This window comes from Sparus aurata, chromosome 13 (genome assembly GCF_900880675.1).
Source record: "Sparus aurata chromosome 13, fSpaAur1.1, whole genome shotgun sequence".
Lineage (NCBI taxonomy): Eukaryota > Metazoa > Chordata > Actinopteri > Spariformes > Sparidae > Sparus > Sparus aurata.
The window spans coordinates 33,247,543-33,273,269 of record NC_044199.1 but is presented as its reverse complement, the minus strand read 5'-3'; the positions used below and the strand labels follow the sequence as shown (position 1 = coordinate 33,273,269).

Here is a 25,727-nt window from a genome sequence, read left to right as displayed (position 1 = left end):
TCGGAATACGCTCTGACATCTCAACAATCCGCGACTTCGTGATACAGATGCGAGTTGATGTAGCCACCAATCGGGAGGACATGGCGAAGCTAGCAGCCATAAAAGCTGCAGAGGAGACTGATGAATAACATGAAAATGCATTAAAGGGCTCTTACACCATCCCAACACCATCTCAACAAATAACAAATACACTGGACTTTTGCTCTCTCTCAATTGGATATTCTGACTTTGTGGCAAGCCTGGCTATAAGATGAGGCTATAAGATGAGACTGTTGTTCACTCATGATGGACTAATATGGACACATGTGCAGACACACATGTAATCTGTATGTACTGTCTAGAGCTTGAATTCAGCTCTGTATGCTACTGCTGTAATATGTTTTGTCAAAGGTCATAACAAAAGAAAAAAAGAGAAGAAAAGAAAAGAAGTAATTTGCAAAAGACAAGAAAAGATCAGAATGAAATTTTTATCCTGTGGGTAATGGGGGCGGGACTTGATAAGCTTTGGCTTCTCCCGCTTTTCCCTTTCGGCCATGTGTGTTGTATTATATGAACAATGATGAAATGTGATGCTTATGAATTGACATGTCCGAAACAAACAACATAAATAAATAAATAAATAAAGATTATTGTACTTGTGTTTAAAATATAAAACTGCAAACTTGTTGAGTGTTTTGCCTTTTTAAAAAAACACATGCATCCATTATTACTCTGAAATGTAGTCAGGGAGAAGTATAATTGATCATATAAGTACTATAGTAAATACTTCCCAGCAGTCACGCCTGCAAAAACAAAAACAGCAGCAGCTTCCATTCATGAATCAGAACAGCAGATCTGTCAGGATTCAGCTCAGCAGTCAATAAATCAGCTTATATGACACTTTGCATCGTCAGAATTTACTTTGTGAAGAAAAACAACCAGAAACTTTCTTGCTTTTACAAACTAATGAAGCAGATGAGTCCCAGTAAGAAGGCAGAAGAGACAGAAATGATTCATTCAGACTCACTGTGAACGCAGCAGCTCGCCTCAGATCACAGATCTCCTCTCGTAGTGTTTCACCAAAACCATTGAGTCCGTCCAGCAGCTGACAGTCCTCCAGTTCTGTCGGCCCACAGAGGAGGGAGGAGGGAGGAGGGAGGAGAGAAGGGGAGGAACTGGAATTTGAACCCTAAGTGTTGAAGAACTTGAGTATGCGAAAATTGAAAGGAGGAAGGAGGAAGGTGCGCAGCAGTAAGGTTTCAGACCCACGTGTGTAATCTTACAGCCTGAGAACAGACACAAACCCCAAAGAATCTGATTTAAGAAGGTTGATTGTTCTCCTTCTTTAAGTTTCTTTTACAAAGGACAAGTACAGTGCAAAGTGTGGATCATGGATCAAGTGTGATACTCTGCCACGCCTCCCCTCCCATGTATTATTTTATATATATATATAGATATATATATCTATATATATATATATATATAGATATATATATTTGCAAACTATCTCTATTTAAAATTAGCTTCTGCAGCTCCTGTTTGCTGTGAACCCGTGGATGTACAAACAGCTATCACTGGATAACTTTGATACTGACGAATACTTCCAAACATAAAGTTTCTCAGGCGAGTTCTGGAGAGTTAGGGTTATCGACAGAACTACACTTCTGCACTTCTTTACGTTTCTTTCGGTTCAATTTGAAATCTCTCTCTCGTCACAGCGCTGTGCTTACAGTCCGGTGAGGTCTAGTCACAAAAACAGCTTGGTTAGGGTTAGAAAACATCTGGGTTCTGCTGTAAATATCTGCTTTTGTTTTGCTACAAACACAGCTGGAAAATGTACCGAGGTCGCCACAGAAAAGGCTGCAAACGGCCCGGTTCTCATCAGAACAGTAAACTACAGGAAAGTGGATAAAATGATAATTGAATGATAGTGTTAATCATTTATTACATCTATTAGAACTTCTTTTTATTACTGATCAATCTACTGATTATTTTCTTTATTGAATTGATTAATCTAGTCTGTTCTATTAAGAAGAGAAGAAAAAATCAGTGTTGTTCCAACATGTTAGAATCAACTATGACAAAGAAAAGCTGCAACATTATCAAATATTTATAAGTGTATTCACTTTAATGATCATCAGAATGGTTGCTGGGTTTTTTCTTGCAGTTGACTGATCGATTAGTGAACAATTTATGACTTTAATAATAAATAATAAATAGCGAGCAGACAAAACCAGCCGGAGGTGTTCCGGGACAGACGGGATGGATCCATCAATAATCCACGAGGTGAATATTGAACGAGGAGAGAAGCAGCAGGCGGAACTGAACGACTGAAACACAACAACTCATCTCATCTACTGACTTTTTGGACATTTGCTCTGAACTGGAAACAGTTTGAATGTCTGACTTCAGGACGACAGAGGAAATCTGACAGTCGTGTGGTTCTGTGAGCAGCAGGTGGCGCCAGAGTCAAATAAAACACTGGATCATCCTCAGTTTGTGTCTCATGTCACATTTACCTCCTTATGTGAGGAGCTACTGCTGATCAGAGGTGGAGAGCACATTAACTTTCACTTGATTTATGCATTTCTAATCATCGCCACTTTATACTTCCACTCCACTACATTTATCTGACAGCTTCAGTTGTTGGTTACTTTTCTCTGGAAGAAGTTTGATTTCCCTAACTTGGACAGAGGTGGAAAATATGAAGTGCACCAGCAGAAAGTCACGAAGCATCGAAGGTGAAACACTGCTGAAGAGCACAACACATTTATTAAAAAAGTTATGGCAATGTTTGCTTGTTTTTTAAGTTTTGTGAGGTACAAATATGTTTATGCAGACACTTTGCACAGGAAGTCATTCAATTGATGGAAGTCGGGGTCATTAACAACACAATACAGAACAATAGGTGTTTCCTTTTTGCAAGTGGTCGATCATCAACTTTCAGTTTTGTCTCTTGAAGGTAGAAAGTTTGGGCTCCCCTGACTGAGAGGCACAAAGAGGCCAACTAGAGCAGAATGTGCATCATTTCATCAGACTCTCACCATTAAGGGCCTCATGCATCATGATCTGCTGCACGTCGGACATGTCATCATGTTAATTTTCACCACATGTGAATCAAACTCTGATTAAAACTCTGACATGAACTCTCATCACCTGTAAATCCGTCTGTTATTCTCTCCACGATCAATTAGTTTAGAAAATGGTGAAAAATGTCGATCAGTGTTTCGTCCTCAAACGTCTTGTTTTGTCCAAAACCTGCAGATTCAGTTTACTGTCACAGACGAGGAAAGAAACCAGAAAATATAACATTTAACAAACTGACATCAGAGACTTTAGAGTTTAAACCAATTCACTGATAATCACAATAATCATTCATATATATCCATGACGGGGAGGCAGGTGTCAACTCTGTCAGGGACATTCCTACTTTAGCAATTACTTCTTTTTATTTTTAGGAAACTACGTACATGTTTCTCCTGAGTTTGATCAGAACAGAAAAAGGACAAATTTTGACCAGGTCAGATCAGATCCCCGTCGTCTTTTTGAGACATTTTTCCAAAAACGACCCAATTGCTTGAATAAATGTTTAAACCTCGGCTTTACGTTTTAGTTTTTCATGTTATGTCGGGCTGTGCTGTGCTTTGTTGAAAATGCTGGAAAATTACCAGACAATTAGTTAGAAATCCCACAAACACAGCTGCAACATGTCGCCAACATTCTCAGTTTAGTCGTATGAAGTGGCCTCAGACGGAGGTCTCTCCATCATCTACTCCTCTATTCTCCCTGTGATGACACACACAGAGGATGTTCAGTAATGTCCGGTTTCTGTTTACATCCACTAAAACAGAACCAAGTTCAACATGAATCCCTGAAAGACAAACCACAAGATCCAGAAGGCGTTTAGCTCTGACGGTGTTTCTGCTGTTTACAATGTTTTCCACAACTTCCTGGAAAAAAACCCAACTGGAGGTTTTTATCTGCTGAGACGTCTGAAAACTACTGAGTAAAAACCAGAAGTGCCTCAAATCTGGAACATGATGACTGCGGTGAAACAGGCTGGTCTGTGTTTTTTTGGCTGCAAACTCATTCAGATGTGAGTGAAGCTGCTGATGGAAGAGGCCCGCAGACAGAAACATGCCGTTCAGCACCGCGGCTGCTTGTTCTGGTGTATCACTTCACCGACATCAAGATCTGTGACTTTTGATGTGACTGTGATTTTTTTAAAATGCTTCTATAGATGAATTCTCATATTTTGTCATCGGCAGTTACAAGACCAAAGAAAACATCATTCAACACGCTCAAAACAGACACCAGATTAGCTTTACACTTTCTTCAAACGTATAGAAAACATGGCTTCATGTGTAAAAAAGATTAAAATCCAAACTTTCGGTAGTGACTTGCGTTTGCATGTTCTGTATAGGTTAGTAATTTTCCTACTACAATTTTGGCACTTTTTTACTTGGTGTTATTTATTCATCTTTTCAATGCACCATGTTTTTTTGCACTCTGGCACTTTGTATGATATTGATGTGCATATCTATTGTATGTGATTGTGTGTAACTGTATGTTCTGTGTTACTTGTGGCTGCAGCATGGGCAAATGGCCCAGAACAAATTTCCCACATTGTGGGACAATAAAGTTCATCTTGAATCATCTTGAATCTAGTGTACGTCTGAAACACACAGAACTAACTGACCAGACAGGACAGTTTGGGAGATGTCATGCCTCCTAGATTGATGACAAATCTCCTCAAAACTGCTGTAATTCACTGAGTCATTACTTAACTGAGCTCGTCAACTGATCACGTTATTTCAACAAATTACAGATCCGCTCATTAAAGGTCCAATTAGTGTGAAAGTTGAGTTTTGAGACTCAATCCCAACTTGTCAAATACAACTAGAATATAAAGACTATAAACTGATGACTCAACATTGTGGCTTCAGCTGAAAGGGACGAAGTGTGAGACGATATGAAAAATTCAGGTCAAGATTTTTCCTGGCCGAAATAATTCACCACTGTGTCACAGAAAGGACACAGGATATTGTTCAGTCTTCATCTGTTCAGTGATGCTGGTCACGTACTCGAGGTGTCAGGTACATTTCTCTGGCAGGTTCTTCAAAACCCAATCACCAGAATAAATATTAACTAAGTACATTTGTGCAAAACCACAGACGAGTTCAAACTGAACGTCATTCATGTGAGGACATTCATGACTACACCCATATACGATCATCGCACTAATAAAATAATTAACTGATTAGCTTATCTGCAGTGTTTGTTATCACAATCTTATAAAGTCTTAATGAACAAATAAACAAATAAACAGGACTAAAAGAGATTTTCTGTGAGGACTTCTCCTTCTTTCCTTTAGATAAACAATCTTTTTATGCTCATGACGAGGTTTGGAATGGTTTCTGTTTTTGACTTTTTAAATATTTAGTGGAGGTTAATGTAAGTATTAATTCATCTATATTTGTTGTACTTAGCTGGCATTACTGGTGGCAATGTAACTGTGGCATCAGCAAGATATGAGGCAACATTCTGCTGTTCACCTTTTAGAATTTGATGACGCAAATATAAACAGAAATGTGCTTTATTTTTCAGGCCAGCCAGACATTTGAGTTTGGAGTTCTTCAGTGAGAAGAAATATAGAAACAAAAGTGTTACTTGTGAAACTTGCATGATGTAACTTCTGTGACTTCGTCGTGTTTGTTCAGGTCGGACCCTGGAGGCGCTCACTGTGTTTGTTTGTGGTTAGAAAGTCAAAGTTTATTTGAACTGTTGCATGTTGGGAGCTCAGGGGACCTCACTGCCCCCTGGTGGTCCATCAGTTTCATCACTGTGTGTTTCAGTTACCACGGCAGCTAATAATGAGTGTTAATGATTCTGAGACAAACGTGATCATTAATGAGGTCCACAGTGAGCCGCCGCTGAACTAAACACTTATCAACAGTTTCTGGTAATCAGTCCCGTGGGAGCGAAGAATGAGAGAGAGAGGGACACTAATAGATGTTTATCAGGGATCAGAGGATGACACTGATCCCAGGAGCCAATCACAGCTCCTGGGATCAACAGAGACTCTCTTCACAGCAAAACTTCTGGCTGATGACTTTCTACCATCCGCTAAGAGTAAGAAAGAAATTCATCAGTTAAGTTTGATAAAAATCACTGAAACACTGCAATGTGCTCAAAACATGCTGACATGCCAGTGGACAGCAGGTGTGATGTTTATGTACGTGATCACCATCTTAGTTTAGCATCTTACTATTTCTAGCATGCTAATAAGAAGCAGTCAACACAAAGCAAAGCTGAGGCTGATGGGAAAATCATTAGTTTTGCAGGTATTTCATTATAAACCAAAGTGTTGGACACAATAAAACGTTGACCTGATAACGGCGGTGGGTTGTGTGTAAATACAGCAAATGAGCACAAAAAAATCTTGAGGTTATTCTTTTGAAATATCCTCTTAGCCACGTACATTTCAGAATGGATGCCATTTTTAAAGATGGCCCTTTTTTGTCAGCGTCAGCGTTCAGGCCGACTTTCATGATGCTGATATCAGATCACAGGTTTTTAACTCAAAAAGTTCAAATTTACACATCCTAAATATTTTTGTACATCTGTCTTTTACTCTTTAAATAGTTTTTAGAGTAGGGTGAAAATATGTAACAATAAACAGCTTTTTTTTAGAACTGATGTAGGCTTCAAAAATGGTCATTTCATTTTCACACGAGGAACTGACTGTGATGCTGTGGAGTGGCCAATGCATCAAGAAGTGCATTGGCCATCTTGTAGGACAGTGCTATCATCAGAGAGAGTCGGCGTCAGATGAGACCATTTTAACTGATGTTGAGACAGTGTAATAAAAACATCTACCTGAAAATATGACTTTAAGAAAAAGTGTTTATGACCTGGTTTACACTGATGGCAGCCATCTTGATTATTGTATGGCCAATGGATTTTATTATCATCCAAATAATTGTTAAGATATGATTCAAACTAAAACAAACATGTAATTACTTTACCTTACGTTTTGTTGATAAACAAATATTTCACTTCATCACAGATAGGACACATTTTGTTTTTAGTGAACATTGTTTTTTGTCCATCTATTCAGCATATGGTGTTCAAGTACGGGAGGTATCAGGTACATTTCACAAAATATGCTTTCTTAAAAACATGCAATTTGCTGGAAGCACACAGTGTAGTCCTGTACTGTAAGAGATAATAAAAATCATTGTCAAATTAATTTAACTATCATGCTTCACAACTACACACAATACAAATGAGTGTGAGAGTAAAGACAGAAGGCTGGTCTGCAGGTGAGAGTCCCTCCAGAGAAAGAGAGCAGCTCCCTGTCCAACAGTCCCTGAACGCCTCACTGTGGTTTTACGGTATTTCTATTAACCTGCTGGTCACTGAGACTCGTGGGAGCTCCGGGTCCACCAGGAAGCTCATTAAAGCCGACAATAACATGGAACAGCAAAACACACAATCAAGGCCGCCTGAAGATCATTTCATCCCATAGAAGATTACAGCAAGTAGCCACAATATGAACAATTCACAACTCAGCAGCTCAACTACAGTTTTTGGAGGAAAGTGTTGTATTTTAACTCAACATAGAACATAAAATGTTGAGCATAACCATCAGCCTGCTCGTGCAGTGTTTGTCTTGATGGGAACTGATCATTCAAACAACTTTAACACTTTAAAGTTCAAGCCTCTAGTAAGACATCACTGTCATCCCATTGCCAGAAGAACATTTATATTGGACAATTCTGCACATCGCCCGAATATTTGGAGTTGCAGCCAGCATCGGTTCTAAACCAGGGGACAGTGACCTGAAGTTTCCATCTTAAACACAAGAACTTCGGTTTCAGTCCTTCTGACAGGCCTTCTCAGGTTCTTTTTGCTGCTAAAGTCTCTCTGGACTAGACTTCTGACAGGACAGCTGTCCAAAGGGCAGGCTGCCCCTCCACAAGCAACCCAGCAAACACCGCCTTGCCGAAATCAAGTAGTGTTAGTGTCCGAGCTCGGTATGTATGGAGGGGTAGCCCATTCTGTGGACACCCGGCCTTTCCAATGTTCCTAGCTCAGAGATATGGCTGCGAGCCAAATAGGTCAGTGTGTTTCCCGGGAAAACAACAACTGTCAATCCGCTGTATCAGCACCACCGTTGGCCATTTGTTTTAAAAACCAATGGCAATCAAATTAGTGACACAACCGCAGGAAGCAGTCAGAAACTCTTGCCATGCTGGTGGGATAAGTTGTTTCATTGTAAGCTACTGATTGACCTGAAATATTTTGACATTAATGTTTAATTAAAGTTTTGAAAAAGTCTATTTTTTTCCATCGTCAATCTAACTACTTCTTATGAATACTACTAAAGATTAGGCCACAAGGTAAGCTAACAATGCAGAATATATCCAGTTCATACTCAAGGTGAACATTTTGTAATGGATTTACAATTAATCTAATTAGTCTATCTTGTAGTCTAATTAATTTAATCAAAACCATTTGAATTGCATTCATTCTGGAGGTCTGAGGCCTTGGGGGCAGTTGCCCATCTTGTCTCGCTGGCAATAAAGCTTTGCCTGAATGCCCCAGTACAAATCCCAAATAAAGTATTTAATAAGGCATAAAATCAGAGACATGGTTTTACATGGTTGAAAAAACATCATATAAAAATAACTTCTATCCATCTTTCAAAAGGCAGGGATGACAATGCAAAAACATACAAATAAAAATTATATAAAATGTAGAGCAGGCAGGAGAAGGCCAACAAAACCTCATGCAAAGATCGCTTATTTTGTCATTCTGTGATGTTAACCATGATGTAGCTGTGGTTGGAGCAAAGTTGTAAGAAAAGTCACGATATAGAAGTATTGTGATGTCCTGAGAACCCCCCGGGGAAACCCAAACTGAGTAAGATGACCTTTCTTCTACAGAGAAGCAGGAGCTTGTTGAGTCAGCTCTGCTGGTGTCAGGTGGGAGGTCGGGGTCAGCGGAGGCATATGGTAGTAATTAACGCACCGTAGCGGTAACTACAGCAAACACACCATGGTGGTGAAACACTGAGGTCATATTTATATTACATTTCTCAGCATGGGAGGCCTCAAGGCTCAAACTGAAAAGAAGCTATCATCTGATTTTTAGTCATTTCACCATTACTGGATGATTTACAATTGCCCCCTATTCACATGGGACTATTATTACCTTTGGATACCTGGTAATCTGTAAAAAGCTGCAGAGGATGTCTGTGATCTTAATCGCTAAAGAATGTCCCGTTTCTGTAATTTGTGAAGTAAAAATTCCACATATAGTACCTGCCAAATTTCTGCAATATATCTGGGGTCACAACTGATTGATTATGTTGATCAGCAGCCAACAGCTGTGCAGTGAGATCGGCTATAATGAGGTTAAGAAGTAATGACAGAGAAGGTTAAGAGCAATACATGATGTCAAATACAGCCAAAATGTCTGTGACTCCCTTTGTTGTTGGATAGTCTCCATGACCAGCACCATGACAACTTGAAATTACATCACCACGACCGAACCTCTTTATAAAAGATGAGACAGTGGTTGAAAACTCCTGTCAGAAGGTTGGCTGGTGGGTGATAGAAGCTAAAAATAAAAAGATAATAGTAAATAAAAGGTAATATCTGAATGCTTTAAGTTTTTGTTTTTAAAGTTATGTTTATATTGTTAATGTCTTATTGTTAATAAATTGTGGCCTGGCAACATCCGGTCTTAAAGCCTTGAAGTTTTGAAATGTTTTTCATGGATAACTTTCTGTGGTCAAAAAGCTTTTCCTCCTCTGTTTGTATTTGCAAAACTGTTAATCATAGATCATGGAAATGGTCTCTAATAGATTGGACGTTGTAATGAATCAGCTTTTGTTTCTTTTGTTTCAGGCTGATGGAAAACTACACTTTAAACAGCTTTACCCTCCAGCTGGAGGGATTGAAGGTCACTGAAGTTTCAGTGTACCCTGTGTTTTTCTTTTTCTTTTTGTCCTACCTGGTTATTATACTAGCAAATGTGGGGATTGTAGTTCTGGTTTTCATTGACAGGAACCTTCACCAGCCGATGTATCTCCTTTTTTGCAACCTGCCACTCAATGACATCATTGGGAACTCTATCATGGTGCCTCGTTTGCTCTCAGACATTTTGCTGCCTCCGTCTGAACGTCTCATCAGTTATTATGAGTGTGTAGTTCAGGCTTTTTCCACCCACATGTTTGGCACTGCTTCTCACACTGTGCTCATGATTATGGCCTTCGACAGATACGTGGCCATCTGTGATCCTCTGCGCTATGCTGCCATAATGACCAACAAAATGGTGATCAAGCTGACAGTTTCTGCCTGGGGAGTGGCCATGGTTCTGGTCGGGATTCTTCTCGGTCTGACCATACGGCTGAACCGATGCAGGACGATGATCACAAACCCCTTCTGTGACAATGCCTCCTTGTTTAAACTCTCCTGTGAGAATGTGTTTATTAATAATATCTACGGCCTCACTTTCACTGTCGTCCTCTTCACAGCATCTATAGGCACCATGGTTCTCACTTACACAAAGATTACAGTCGTCTGTCTGACCAGTAAGAACAAGTCTTTGAACAGTAAAGCCTTGAAGACCTGCAGCACTCATCTCTTTGTATATCTCATTATGTTTTTATGTGGAATGCTCATCATCCTCCTGCATCGCTTCCCTCAGTACTCAGACTACAGAAAACTCTCTGCCATTCTGTTTCATATCATCCCAGGCAGCCTCAACCCCATTATTTATGGTGTGCAGTCTAAGGAGGTACGGAAATTCTTGTCAAAGCTATTTGAGTCCAAGAAAACAGTGCCATCATAATAAAGATGATTTCAAAGGATTATTTATATGCTACCGTTTAAAGAAATACATTCTTTTTACATTTGTTCCACTCCAAAACAGTTGTCAATAAAAATTAATTTATGTCAAAAAGTCATTTAGAAAAATGTGCTTGTCTGTGCTTCTTTTCTTAATCCTCATTTTTAAAGACTGATGTATTTCTTAAATATTGACATGGAGGCTGATGGGTCAAGTATGTATAAGTACATGAATAAACTATTAGCCTCTAAATATCAAAAAATTGTCTCAAACATTTTATTGTGATGATGAATCTGGTTTTTCTTTTATACCATTTTCTTCTTGATATGGATGGAGCTCCTCTGTTTCACTCCTGCTATCTGTTATGCTATAGTATTTTTTTAGATCCAAAAATGAAACACTCTCACAATTGATGACTCTCACTATTCACTTAATGCCAAGAAAATATCATGCATCTCTTTTGTTTGAGTTGTTCTCATTGTGGATCTCTGTTGCCTTAATTTGATGTATGTCTCTGTGCACCATATAACTATAAAGATTAAAAAAGAATGCATACTAATATTTTATTGTGTATATTGTTAATCCACCACACTATGCTGTGGTTTGCGCAAAGGTATATGAAAGTCACAATATAAAAGTAGTTTAAGAATCTGCAAATAAACAAGATAAAGCACAGGATTATAACTTGTTTTATAAAATGATACACAGTGTGAAAACTTGCAGGTTAAACAGGAGACATGAATGTTTCTTCACTGAAGAGAATAAATCAAATTACTTTTGCAGGAATGATGTTGAGATCTCTCTTCTTAGTCAGTAGTATTTCACAGAAGAGTTGTAATTATCGATCCCACGTCAGCAGGGCAGGCTTTATGAATTTGTTAAAATATATTGAAATCTCTTTTAGGTATTTATTATGAGGCTATCAGTTTATATATTTGTGTCACTTTTTATTTTGAGCAGCTTGATCCATTCCGTTTTTTTTTTGTCTTTTTTGTGTTTTTGTTTCCTTTGTCCTTATCACGTACAAGTTAATATAACTGCCAGATGCGGTACTGTTGATGTTGTTGTATGTGCAACCGTCATGTTTGTCATGTATGTCTTAAATGTGTTAAATTGAAAAATTAAAATAAAAGTTATATACAAAAAATTATATTTATGTCTTTATATCAGAGAGCTGCAGCTGATCCAGAACGCTGCTGCTCGAGTCCTAACACGGACCAAAACAGTAGATCACATCACTCCAGTTCTTAGATCTTTATTCTGGCTTCCTGTCGGTCAAATGATAGATTTCAAAATCCCGCTGTTGGTTTATAAAGCACTGAATGGTTTAGGCCCAAAATACATTTCTGATCTGCTGCTTCCTTATGAGCCATCCAGACGTATGCTTTTAGTCCCTACAGTTAAAGGCTGAAGACCTGTTTGTTTGTCATTACCTTTTATTGAAGCAATTCTAAGACTTTGATCAATATCTTAAACTGCACTGTAACTGTTAGTCTTATCTTTTTTAAACCTACCCTAGGTCAGCTTCTTTTCTTCTTCTTCTTTTTTAAAAAAAATAAAAAATTGAATGTTATTTTATGTCCTGTAAAAGCACTTTGAGTTACCTTGTGTCTGAATTGTGCTATGTAAGTAAACCTGCCTTGCCTAATGTTCTTTTTATTATAATGCAGTTCACTCTTTATGCCACGATAATGACATCACTGTTACAGAGACACACTCTGTGTCGGTGATGCTCAGTCACTGGTTGCTAAGTGACAGTTGACCTGTCAACATGTGATGCTGCGGGTGAAGGCCAACAGACCTTTAAATAAAAGTGTGTGCTGGTTCAGTTCTTGTTGGATGGAGGATGGTGCACGGATACAAGAGGTAATACTAACAAACACACTGCAGCTGGAAACAGCACTTGTGTAAATATTGTGTTACATTATTTAACAGCAGAAGCATTAATGTTGACAGCTGTTAGATTGTCATTTTTACTTTTAGATCCACTACTCAACCTATTTGTAATTTTTCATCTCAGTGGGGTTGATGAAACTTTGATCTCTGACAAATGTGACAGAATTCAGTTGACCTGCTGTCATTGTTTTCTGGCTCTTAAATGTTTCCTAGTCTGTAACTAGGGATGCACTTATTAGACAAATCATTGTTCCCCTCACAAATACATATAATATCAGTATACCTCACTGAATGGAAATAAATGTGATTGTTCTATGTAACATGGAATGTCCCTTTCAGCCTTCATTGTCAGTAAGTTTTAAATTGGTTAAAGATTTTAATGACTACATTTATGCCTTATGATGTCTCAGTTCTCAGAAGGAGTTCAGACCTGGTATTAACAAGTATCTCAAGTGTTCTGAACTGACTTCCCCGCTCTACATGCAAACTAACATGTACATGGGACACACAGATACAATGTATTTTTTACACAAAGAAATATCTTGTTCATGTACAAGTAACAAGATATGTAACTCAAATATTGCACATGTATCTACAAACAGTGTGTAAGACTGTACACAGTGTTTGTATATCTCAGGGAAGATTTGCATATTATACAGGTATATGCACACAGATCGATCTATCCTAAATAGCATTTCTATTGTAATTCATTTTATTCATTGGAAGTCTATTTTTTATTTGTTTACTCTAATCTAATCTTTATAGGTCAATAGTTAAGAATTGTGTCTAAACTCCTAGCTGAGTCTCTTACTGTTACATTGCTTGCAGTTTATATGCCAAAGTCCAATTTTGCATCTTTGTTATGCCACAGATATATTGTTTGTTATTGTGTTCATATCATCCTTTTTTTTTTTTTTTTTTTTTTTTACAGATATGGAGAACCAGAATTTCAGTGATGATTTCATACTCCTGGAGGGGTTAAAAGTTTCTTCACAATCCTCCCTTCCTGCCTTCGTCTTCCTCTTGCTCATCTACATCTTTGCTGTGGTGTCAAACATTAGTCTTGTCACATTGATCTTTACCACCAGGCGCCTCCACCAGCCCATGTATTTGCTCTTCTGCAACATGAGTATTAATGACATTTTTGGGACCTCGATCATCACACCGCACATACTGAGAAACATTTTCATACCACCTTCAGAGCGATTGATTGATTATAATAGCTGTGTCATTCAGGCCTTCTGTGTTCACCTCTATGCGGCCGCCAGTCACACCATACTCATGATCATGGCCTTTGACCGCTACATGGCCATCTGCAAACCTCTTCAATATGCCACAATCATGACCAAGGCAATGGTGGTGAAGCTGTCGGTGGCAGCCTGGACAGCAGTTGTTGTGCTTGTAGTAATCCTCTTGGGTCTAACTATTCGCTTGTCGCGCTGCAGGCGATTTATATTCAACCCATTCTGTGACAATGCCACTTTGTTTAAGCTGTCCTGTGAAAACGTCCTCATCAATAACATCTACGGGCTCTGCTACACTGTGGTCCTGCTGGGCTCCTCCACTGGCAGCCTAACTCTCACCTACTTGAAAATTGCTGGAGTGTGTCTGCGCAGTAAGAACAAGGCACTGAACAGCAAAGCGCTGCAGACCTGCACCACCCACCTGGCCGTGTACATCTTCCTGCTGGTGTCATGTTTTGCCGTCGTCATCCTGCACCGTTTCCCTCACCTGTCAGACCACAGGAAGGTTGTGGCTGTCTTAATTGAAGTGACACTGCCTGCTTTGAATGCGGTTATCTACGGCCTGCAAATAAAAGAGATAAAGCAGAGGATTATTACTTTGTTTAATAACAGTAAAGTGACTCAAATGACTTGATACAAACTGTAGTCTGATATTCTGCAAAGGAGACATATTGAATGTTTACAATATAAATATTTGAAGACGTATTAAAGCCTAAGTAGGCGTGTACGGCAGCATCCGGTCCGTCCATGTGCCTATATTTTGTATTTTCTCAGTGTTTTGCTGTGTTCAGGAAGCTTCTGGACATCAGCTCTTGGCATTAATAGTGCCAGGTCAAGACCTAAAAACATAGTGACTTGGTCACATCATTGTCTCCATCTCTCTTCTCTGCTCTGCTCTTTGTCTGTCAAAAGCTGCAGGCCTGTGTTTCTGTTTGAACAAGGATGTGGCTGAGCTACACACACACACACACACACACACACACACACACACACACACACACACACACACACACACACACACACACACAGAGCAGAACAGACAAACAGAGGCCGTTCAGCGTCTTTCTCCAACCCAATCATCAGAACAAATGCCTCTGTACGTTTCGGCAAAACTAAAGATTAGTTAAAGTTTTACGTTTCTTTATGATGCAGCTTCGTTAGTTTAGGTTAAATCTTCTATCTCTCTCTTGTTACAACCTTGTGCTTATGATGTGCTTCATTTTAGGCACAAAACCAGTTGATTAGGATTATGAAAAAAATCACTGATGCTTGGTGCTCACAAGTGGCAGCCAATGGACAGCATATATCTGACGTTGAACTTTTAATGTGAAGATGAATTGTGAAGAATCATTCCCTGTGTGTTTACAAGTTTATGTATATACGTATATTTATAACTTATAGCATATGAACTTTATACATGTTCTATTTTTGTGTAGCATGAAGGAGTTCCACCCCATTGTTGTGTAATGAAAGGAATATATCACTGTTAAACTGTAATGTGTAATAATAATAATGAATTATATCATATAACGTGTAATTGTATTATAAAATGTAAACATTGAAATATATATTTCTCTCTCTCTCTCTCTCTCTCTCTGTCTTTCTCCTCACAATAAGTTAGGGATATTGTGAGAGACTCAGTGGATTTCATACATACGGTGTTTGTTTCACTTAAGAGAGTTTTGGGATAGGGAGGCAATTGTATTGGGGTGATAGACACACCTCATTTTGTGTTTTCCACGTAATGGTCTCACTGTGTACAGTGTGCCTTACATATTGGGGCCAATACCAAAAAACTAAAAGACAACCCTTTTCAATGTGGCATCAATTTAAACATTCTGTGGGTATAAAAAGCTGGTATTGTCAGTAAGTCATTCCAAGTTCATCATTCAAACAGCCATGAGCACACGACGTCACTTAACGGACGAGCAGCGCCACCTGGCCATAGCGCGCCTTCGGGTCGGTGGCAGGCAGTCAGATGTTGCTCGTGAACTTGGTGTGTCTCAAAATGTCATCAGCAGACTTGCATCAAGACACAGAACTACTGGCAGAGTTCGTGACAGACCCAGGAGTGGAGCCCCACGAGTGACAGACCACAACGATGACCAGTACCTAAGGACCTATGCACTGAGACATCGTTATGCAACTGCCACACAGCTGCAGGCCCAGTTACGAGATGTGAGGGGTACTAGGGTTTCCAGACAAACCATTAGAAACCGACTCCACCGCTTTGGCTTGAATGCCAGATGACCGTTGCAGGGGACTCCACTGACACCAAGACACCGCCATGAACGTTTGCAGTGGGCACAAGACCATGTGACCTGGACAATGCAGCAGTGGTCTACCGTCCTGTTCACTGATGAGTGTCGGGTCACCTTGCACAGAAATGATGGTCGTCAGCGTTGCTGGAGAAGGCGAGGTGAGCGATACGCCGAGGTCAACATGGTCCCCAGGGTTCCCTTTGGTGGAGGAGGTGCAAAAGTCCGGGCAGGCATCACCAGTCAGCGCAAAACAGATTTGGTTATTGTAGATGGCTCAGTCACTGCACGTTCTTACCTCAGAGACATCATAGAACCCATCATCATCCCCCAATTCCGCCAGCACACCCCCAACTTTCTGTTCATGGATGATAATGCTCCACCACGTCGTGCCAGAATTGTCACAGCTCGACTTCAGGAAGTCGAGTGCCTCATATGGTATGGCCAGCAATGTCCCCTGACCTGAACCCCATAGAGCACGTCTGGGACCAGCTGAAGCAGAGACTGGATGATCGTACCCCACCCCCACGTGACCTGGCAGAACTGCGTGTAGCACTTGTGGAGGAGTGGAACGCATTGCCTCAGAACAACATCATGAGGCTAGTGAGGAGCATGAGACGTCGCTGTCAAGCTGTCATTGCGGCAAATGGTGGAAACACCCGCTACTGACATTGTCAATTTTTGTTATTTGGGGCTATCCTTGTTATTGTCTAAATTTTTGGGGTAATAAATATTAAACTAATGAAAATGGTGTTTCTTCTCATTCATTATTAGTAATATCAAAGGGAACTTTTACTTATTTCATTACAATTCAGACCAAATAGGAAAAGCACACATGTAAATCACAATATCCCTAACTTATTGTGAGTAGTGTATATATACATTATATATTGTAACGTAAAGTTTAATTTCATACCTAATGTATTGTAACATAATACGCTATAACATACTAGGTTGTATGGTATGATAACGTAAATGGAAACCCAATTTTACCTCAGTCACTCCCCATCCTGTCATGTTCCCATGTGAGTCTCATCACTCTTCATGCCTGTCTTTTATCGTTTCTTATGCATGGACATGGAACCTTTTGTCGCTTCTTAATTCAAGTCATGTCACAGTCTCAATTGTTTAAAAGACCCCCACTGATCATCCAAGATGGACCTTTTCCACATCAGGACAATTCTGGGTTTGAATACCGCTGAGGCAGGGCCTTTCTGTGTGGAGTTTGTATGTTGTCCCTGTGTTTGCATTGGTTTCCTCTGGGTACTGCTGTTTCCCCCAACATATGAATATTCACAAATAGGTTGATTCCCCAGTCCGTACACTTAAACAAAGGCAATGGCCAAGATGGACATCATCCACCGCCCCATCAGGAGCATGCCCAGACATTGTTGGGAGTGCATACAGGCACAAGAGGGCCATACACACTACTGAGTTGCATTTTGAGTTGCCATGATAAAATTCACGAAAGTTGGATCAGCCTGTGATTGCACTTTTTTACTGATTGGGATTTTGAATCCTGCCCTCAATGGGTTGATAATTTTGGTTGCCACTGACTGCTCTTAGATCATTTTTTTCTACACAAATTATACAATGTAGATCAGTAAATAATTTCAACTTAAATAAATTGTTCATCAAGATCTGATTCATGATTAAAGTGTTCCCTTAATTTTCTTTTTTTGTATATGAGCAGCGTATGTAGAACATTCATTCTTTCATGAAGATTGTTTCATCACATTCCACTGATAACAATAGTGTGTTGAATGGTTTATATTGAATTTAATAATGAAACAAAAAAAGATATAGTCTTAAAATGATCATTAGACCATCTACTGAAATTAATAAAAGACTATGTCTGGCATATCAAACGTGATGATGACTAATTTTGTAGTAATTCGAGTTCAGAAGTGTTGTGTTTAAATTGATAAAACATTTAGATTTTTGTTATAATTTGGAAAACAATCAAGAGAAAAAAAAAACAATGTTCTTTTTCTTTATCATTTAGCCTCTCTTTGTGCCACCATAATGACATCACTGTTACAGAGACACACTCTGTGTCAGTGATGCTCAGTCACTGGTTGCTAAGTGACAGTTGACCTGTCAACATGTGATGCTGCAGCTGAAGGCCAACAGACCTTTAAATAAAAGTGTGTGCTGGTTCAGTTCTTGTTGGATGGAGGATAGTGCACGGATACAAGAGGTAATACTAACATACACATTGCAGCTGGAAACAGCACTTGTGTAAATATTGTGTTACATTATTTAACAGCAGAAGCATTAATGTTGACAACTGTAAGATTGTCATTTTTACTTTTAGATCCACTACTCAACCTTTTTTTAGTCTTTCATCTCAGTGGGGTTGACGAAACTTTGATCGCTGACAAATGTGACAGAATTCAGTTGACCTGCTGTCATTGTTTTCTGGCTCTTAAATGTTTCCTAGTCTGTAACTAGGGATGCACTTATTAGACAAATCATTGTTCCCCTCAAATTGATAATCGTTTTACCTCACTGAACGGAAATAAATGTGATTGTTCTATGTAACATGGAATGTCCCTTTCAGCCTTCATTGTCAGTAAATTTTAAATTGGTTTAAAATTTTAATGACTACATTCATGCCTTATGATGTCTCAGTTCTCAGAAGGAGTTCAGACCTGGTATTAACATGTATCTCAAGTGATCTGATCTCACTAGTAACAAGATCTGAAACTCAGATATTGCACATGTATCTACAAACAGTGTGTATGAGTGTACACAGTGTTTGTATATCTGAAGAGTTGCATATTGCACACTTACATGAACATTGTACATATATGCAAACAGCTTTATCTACTGTTAATAACCTCTCTATTGTAATTCATCTTATTTGTTGTGAGTCTATTCTTTATTCCTACTATCTGTTCCTCTGTGCGGCCGTGTCACAGTGAATTTCCCCTACGGCTGTTCAGCAAAAGTAAATCTTAACTTTTCTTGTCTCATCTAATCTTAAGAAGGCCTAAATAGTTAAGAATTTGTTGTCAACAGTGTTTCAAAAAGTTTATAAACTTATTTTTAGTCAACAACTCAAACCAAAGAAGTAGATCATGTTGATTACTGTAAACATGAATTTGACATGATTACTGTCAATAAAACGTTGTCTTCATAAATTGAGTGTAAATTATGAAATCAATTGAAACAGTGTGTTCAAACAGCTGCTTTTTGTTGGCAGGTAACACACGTCAGACGCAGAACCAACTCTGAAAATGTATATGGGTGGGGATACCACATGAGGCCATGACCACCTCTGAATGTGGTCTGAGTGATCAGATCTCAAATGTGTCTTCAGTGTGTTTGGAGGTGTTCATACCTGAACTAAGAGCTGTCCACTTATGACTAGATCACTCAGGATGCATGTTGATACCAGGTCTGAACAGGGCCTCCGTTATACTGTTCAGTGTCAGTCAGGACTTGAGGTGACAGATTTTTGCATTCAGGACACTCAAGCCTGAACTCCCAGCCGAAATGTTTCAATCTTCATACAGACAACACAAGTTTAAACTTTAACATTGCATGCAGTTTATACGTCCAATTTTGCATCTTTGTTTTATCGCAGACAGTGACACATTTACCTAATCTCTAACTGTCATGCTTTTTTACAGATATGGAGAACCAGACTTTCAGTGATGATTTCATACTCCTGGAGGGGTTAAAAGTTTCTTCACAATCCTCCCTTCCTGCCTTCGTCTTCCTCTTGCTCATCTACATCTTTGCTGTGGTGTCAAACATTAGTCTTGTCACATTGATCTTTACCACCAGGCGCCTCCACCAGCCCATGTATTTGCTCTTCTGCAACATGAGTATTAATGACATTTTTGGGACCTCGATCATCACACCGCACATACTGAGAAACATTTTCATACCACCTTCAGAGCGATTGATTGATTATAATAGCTGTGTCATTCAGGCCTTCTGTGTTCACCTTTATGCAGGTGCCAGTCACACCATACTCATGATCATGGCCTTTGACCGCTACATGGCCATCTGCAAACCTCTTCAATATGCCACAATCATGACCAAGGCAATGGTGGTGAAGCTGTCGGCGGGAGCCTGGACAGCAGTTGTTGTGCTTGTAGTAATCCTCTTGGGTCTAACTATTCGCTTGTCGCGCTGCAGGCGATTTATATTCAACCCATTCTGTGACAATGCCACTTTGTTTAAGCTGTCCTGTGAAAACGTCCTCATCAATAACATCTACGGGCTCTCCTACACTGTGGTCATGCTGGTTTCCTCCACTGGCAGCCTAACTCTCACCTACTTGAAAATTGCTGGAGTGTGTCTGCGCAGTAAGAACAAGGCGCTGAACAGCAAAGCGCTGCAGACCTGCACCACCCACCTGGCCGTGTACATCTTCCTGCTGGTGTCATGTTTTGCCGTCATCATCCTGCACCGTTTCCCTCACCTGTCAGACCACAGGAAGGTTATGGCTGTCTTAATTGAAGTGACACTGCCTGCTTTGAATGCGGTTATCTACGGCCTGCAAATAAAAGAGATAAAGCAGAGGATTATTACTTTGTTTAATAACAGTAAAGTGACTTAATACAAACTGTAGTCTGATATTCTGCAAAGGAGACATATTGAATGTTTACAATATAAATATTTGAAGACGTATTAAAGCCTAAGTAGGCGTGTATGGCAGCATCCGGTCCGTCCATGTGCCTATATTTTGTATTTTCTCAGTATTTTGCTGTGTTCAGGAAGCTTCTGGACATCAGCTCTTGGCATTAATAGTGCCAGGTCAAGACCTAAAAACATAGTGACTTGGTTACATCATTGTCTCCATCTTTCTTCTCTGCTCTGCTCTTTGTCTGTCAAAAGCTGCAGGCCTGTGTTTCTGTTTGAACAAGGATGTGGCTGAGCCACACACACACACACACACACACACACACACACAGCAGAACAGACAAACAGAGGCCGTTCAGCGTCTTTCTCCAACCCAATCATCGGAACAAATGCCTCCGTACGTTTCGGCAAAACTAAAGATTAGTTAAAGTTTTATGTTTCTTTATGATGCAGCTTCATTAGTTTAGGTTAAATCTTCTATCTCTCTCTTGTTACAACCTTGTGCTGATGATGTGCTTCATTTTAGGCACAAAACCACTTGGTTAAGATCATGAAAAAAATCACTGATGCTTATTGCTCACAAGTGGAAGCCAATGGACAGCATATATCTGATGTTGAACTTTTAATGTGAAGATGAATTGTGAAGAATCATTCCCTGTGTGTTTACAAGTTTATGTATATACATATATTTATAACTTATAGCATATGAACTTTATACATGTTCTATTTTTGTGTAGCATTAAAGAGTTTCACCCTTATTGTTGTATAATGAAAAAATGTATCACCTTAAAACTGTAATATGTGTGATTTCATATGGTATAATAATGAACAATGTCATATAACGTGTAATGGTATTATAAAATGTAAACACTGATATATATGTTTCTCTCTCTCTCTCTTTATATATATGCTAGTGCAGTGCCCATAGGAAATATGTATTCCTATAGAAAAGTGGAAGGTTAAGTAGCTTTTTCATGGATGGCCATATGAGGCTGTTTGAAGGTGGGACGTCAGGGATATTTAGGTTTGTTGTGAAATCTGATATTCCAGGGTATGATTGGCCGTTTTTGACTATTTTTGATTTTGCCATCATATTTCACCTTAAAAACTATTTACTTGGTGTCATTATTTTCAGCACAACCTCACATGTGTGACTGTACAGTCATTGTTTTATTTTGGCATACTGTATTAACACAATGGACCTGAGATCACAAAAAAACATAAAATCAGAGTAGAAAAAGTTAGATTTTTTTATTGTGAAAACCACAAATATGTTTAACAAACCATTTTTTATTACTTATAATGCAAATATAAATTGTTGTTTGCTAAATATGTGCATACATTTTAAAAATTTACAAAGTTATATGTAACTATTTACATTTCAATGCAAGCTCCTTCCAGCTGAATGAAGAGCTGCACTGCCTGCTCCACATTCAGCTTCTCCTCATTGTTTTGACTCATTAAACAAAAAACTGAGTCCACTGCACACGATACACACTACACCAAACACTACATAACACTAACTATACACTTCAAACACGCTAAATGTCACAAATCTCTCAACTCTCAATATCGCTGTCTCTATCGCTGTCTCTAACACCGACCTTCGTTGCATGTCATTCATCCGCCTCCGTCCCTCCCGCAACTTCCCATTCCTCAACAACCAAACATTCTGCTTGGACACTTTCGTGACAAAAGCCCGTTTTTACCATTTCTTCCTGCAAAAGACACAAAGCAAACGTGACGGCAATTTTTGCGAAAAAGCGTAGCGGAGATTATATACCCTAAGTCCAGTTTTGGACGTGCCGGTGCGTCCGGTCCGTCATCTCAGAGTCCTCTGTCTCCATATCAGAAGAAAGGAGAACTGGTTTCTAACACAGATGTTGTGATTTAAGGTGTCTTACTAATCTACATCTCTCTCCCTCTGGACCATTTTCCAGTGGGGGAAGGCTAGGTGGGAAACCTAATCTGTATGTTCTTCCACCTCACATGTCCAACTGTAAGTTATGACCGTTGTTGTTACTGGGTCTGACATGCCAATCCCATTGCAGTCTCTATCCTCATCCAAATTCAAATACGTTCTGAATAACTAATAAACTACAATCTCAACTTCTTAATTTTAGCAGATTTCAAAATAGCGTAAGAAGGTCATACAATAGATCTTTCCCATGTTAGTCAAGCCCAAATGAAGTTTATTACTTAATGACTTTGAGGTTTGGGAGAAACCAGTCCCTCCCCTTGGTGATGGAGGAGAGACTTGCAGATCATTATTCCTTGTGTAATACTTGTGTTATTTACCAGTTAAATGTCTGTTATGTTTTGTTAGAACTACAAGGAATATGTATAAGCCCTTGGTCCTACTGTGTATTGTATACTTGATTGTTTTATGTTGTATACTTTATTGTTTTATGTCTTAATCAGGTTAGAATTCTTTTGAATGATTGGTGATCATTATCATATTGCATCTTTTCACGAAGGCAAAAATTCGACTTTTAAGATGGTGAAGTTTTGGGAAGGTTAAAACATGATTTCAAAACATTAAATACAATAGTGTAGTTAGATTAAACTTTTGGGAGCCTAAACTCAGATCACAGAAGGAGGGACACTCAGCCGGCCCGCACCCCTTGTGGTCCATCTTCTGCAGGTCATAAAACAGAGACATGCTCCTCTCCTCTCCTCTCTTCTCTCCCTGCTTCTTCTCCTGACTTCTTCTCTTCACTTCTCCCACTCCTCTATCTCTTTTCTTCTTTCTTTCCTTTTTATTCTAAATTTTTTTAAGTAATCTTTAATTTTATTTTTGCAACAAGCTCTAAGAAAAGCAAATTGAATCACTACTTTAAGTGTTTTACTTTTATCCAAGTTTTTAATAGAACAAATTCTTTTCTTTTTGATTTTTGATTTTAATATACTGTTAAAGTATCACCGCCTGATCCAGAAGAAGTTGAATTAGTTTTAGAATCAGAACTTAAGAACCACCACTTGAAACAACAAAGAAAAAGTCTTTTTACGTCTTTTTCAAGACTGTGATCATTTGATGAAGAACGTTGCAGTCATTGGCCGCGTTTCCTAGATTCGTTAAGAAGCTCTTAAGTGCTAAGATCTTCTTTGGAGCGCTCTTAAGAACGCTGTGAAAGAAGGATGTGTTTCCCAGAGTCGCTCTTTGCTTAAGAAGATCTTTCACTAAGAAGGAAATGTAAGAACGAGCTGACCCACTCTTAACAGCCTTCTTAGCGACCAAATGCTCAGTGATCAAGCCGCGTCAGGGAAATGTATATCCTCCACTTTTCGAAATAATAAAACAATGCTCAATGTTGAAATGCGCTCATAGCTGCGGACCACTGGCGCAAGAAACATAGGATAATAGTAGAGAAGAAAAAAAAACGTTTTGATGAATTACACGTTTAAGTTTTCCACACACATCTGCATATATGAGTTTATAGTACTACACATAAAAAAACATCAACAACCCTGTAGCATTTCACAGATATCAAGCAAACAGATGTAATTGAACTCAGCTGAACCTCATCCAGAGAGACGCGTTGCTAAAGTCCGTGCGTGTGAGAAACCATGGCTGCAATACAGCACATTCTCGCTGCGAACCAACAGCGTCGCCGTGCGCGAGGCCAGACGGTTTACATAAATGCATACGTGCGTCAGCACTTCTCCCCACTGGACATGCGGCCCCGTGCGGAGATCCAACGGCTGATCACTCTGGTGTCTCCACACATCCAGAGAGCAACCCGCTGCAATTTTGCCCTCAGCCCGGAGGTGCAGCTCCTGGCTGTGCTGCGTTTTTACGCAGTGGGGAACCCCGCCCCCCGCGATGTGCGAGCAGTACTCCATCAGGCCGGTGCCCAGACCAGACAGGAAGTTATCAACCTCTTCTGAGGTCCAACAACCCCAGCCCCTACCCCTTCACCACCAGTCACCAAGCACGGATCACTAAACCATAAACCCACAACCCACAACCACCACACCACCCGTAACTACTGTGAGGCCTGAAGGCTGAAATAAATAAACAGAACCAGCAGATGTAGGCTACATGTAACGTCCTGCACACTATAATTTATTGCTGCAGTGTCCGGGTGCTTTACCTGAAAGTCTGGCACTGGAATGTTAAGGAAGTATTGTTGCATTCAGTATGTGGGAGTATAGTGTCCACTTTTCTGAGGTGACCAGGTAACAAGTGGGAAATTAGCGGCAAAACATGCTGTGCTGAAAGTGGTGAGAAGCACGTGCGTCAGGGTGCATATTACGCACACGTCATGAACCTAGGCTTAGATAAATTACAAATTGCCTGGGACTTTTTGTTTCTAGGTTTGACACCCTCATTTCAATGCAAAATGATCCACACAATACATGGTTGAAAAGGAAACCAAAGTAGTTTATTGAAACCATATGGGGGGGGCTCCGCGCTGTCTTTACTGGGCGTCTGCATCACCTGCAATGAAGGGAGATTGATTAGTGAAATTGAACGGGATACATTGCGTAATGCAGATAAAAAATAGAAATGCCCCGTACCTGAATCCTGGGGAAGGATGATTGGAACCGAGATGGAGGGAGGGACGGTTGAACTGCACCTCGGCAAGTGCCAGCTGTCTCCGGTGCAGCTCCAACCTCTCCTGCTTTATCCAGACCATCTCTTCCTGCAGGGCAGTTTGTCGTTCGAGTCGGCCTTCTATCCCCCGCAGCACCACCAGCGTCTCCCTCTCCAGGCACACCAGCGTCTTGCTGTAGGTGCAGGTTGTTATTGCGGGCCGCCCTGTTAAGCCTCCCCGCATGCGGACACAGGGCACGGTTGTGGGGGGTCGTCCTCTCCTGGGGGCATGCACGTCCCTGCTCCACTCCCAGATGGCTCCTCTTCATCCTCACTTTCTGAGAGCCCCTCGTC

At 39.8% G+C, this 25,727-nt stretch overlaps 4 protein-coding genes across 4 annotated transcripts in view; 3 read left to right on the top strand and 1 right to left on the bottom strand.

Moving 5' to 3' along the window:
- slco2b1 (solute carrier organic anion transporter family, member 2B1) overlaps positions 1-1,123 on the bottom strand; it is a 30,132-nt gene extending 29,009 nt beyond the window's left edge. The window contains exon 1 of the mRNA XM_030438686.1: positions 1,007-1,123. The gene's annotated coding sequence lies outside the window, so the exon portion shown is untranslated. The remainder of the gene's footprint in view (positions 1-1,006) is intronic.
- Positions 1,124-9,624: 8,501 nt separating this feature from the next.
- Positions 9,625-11,087, top strand: or70b1 (olfactory receptor, family 70, subfamily B, member 1). Its single transcript, XM_030438566.1, has 2 exons — positions 9,625-9,637; positions 9,897-11,087. Exon 2 carries the CDS (start codon positions 9,901-9,903, stop codon positions 10,840-10,842), a length of 942 nt encoding a protein of 313 aa, XP_030294426.1. The 5' UTR covers positions 9,625-9,637; positions 9,897-9,900; the 3' UTR covers positions 10,843-11,087.
- Positions 11,088-12,624: 1,537 nt separating this feature from the next.
- Positions 12,625-14,613, top strand: LOC115593852 (olfactory receptor 52N2-like). The gene is made up of 2 exons (XM_030437529.1): positions 12,625-12,705; positions 13,667-14,613. The coding sequence occupies exon 2, from the start codon at positions 13,669-13,671 to the stop codon at positions 14,611-14,613; it is 945 nt and encodes a 314-aa protein (XP_030293389.1). The 5' UTR covers positions 12,625-12,705; positions 13,667-13,668.
- A 5,264-nt stretch (positions 14,614-19,877) lies between these two features.
- LOC115594491 (olfactory receptor 52N2-like) lies at positions 19,878-20,813 on the top strand. The gene has a single exon (XM_030438595.1). It carries the CDS (start codon positions 19,878-19,880, stop codon positions 20,811-20,813), a length of 936 nt encoding a protein of 311 aa, XP_030294455.1.
- The last annotated feature ends 4,914 nt before the right edge of the window (positions 20,814-25,727 follow it).

Bases quoted from the DNA above. Each gene is read 5' to 3' on its own strand.
- or70b1 (XM_030438566.1), top strand. From the start codon at position 9,901: ATGGAAAACTACACTTTAAACAGCTTTACCCTCCAGCTGGAGGGATTG.
- LOC115593852 (XM_030437529.1), top strand. From the start codon at position 13,669: ATGGAGAACCAGAATTTCAGTGATGATTTCATACTCCTGGAGGGGTTA.
- LOC115594491 (XM_030438595.1), top strand. From the start codon at position 19,878: ATGGAGAACCAGACTTTCAGTGATGATTTCATACTCCTGGAGGGGTTA.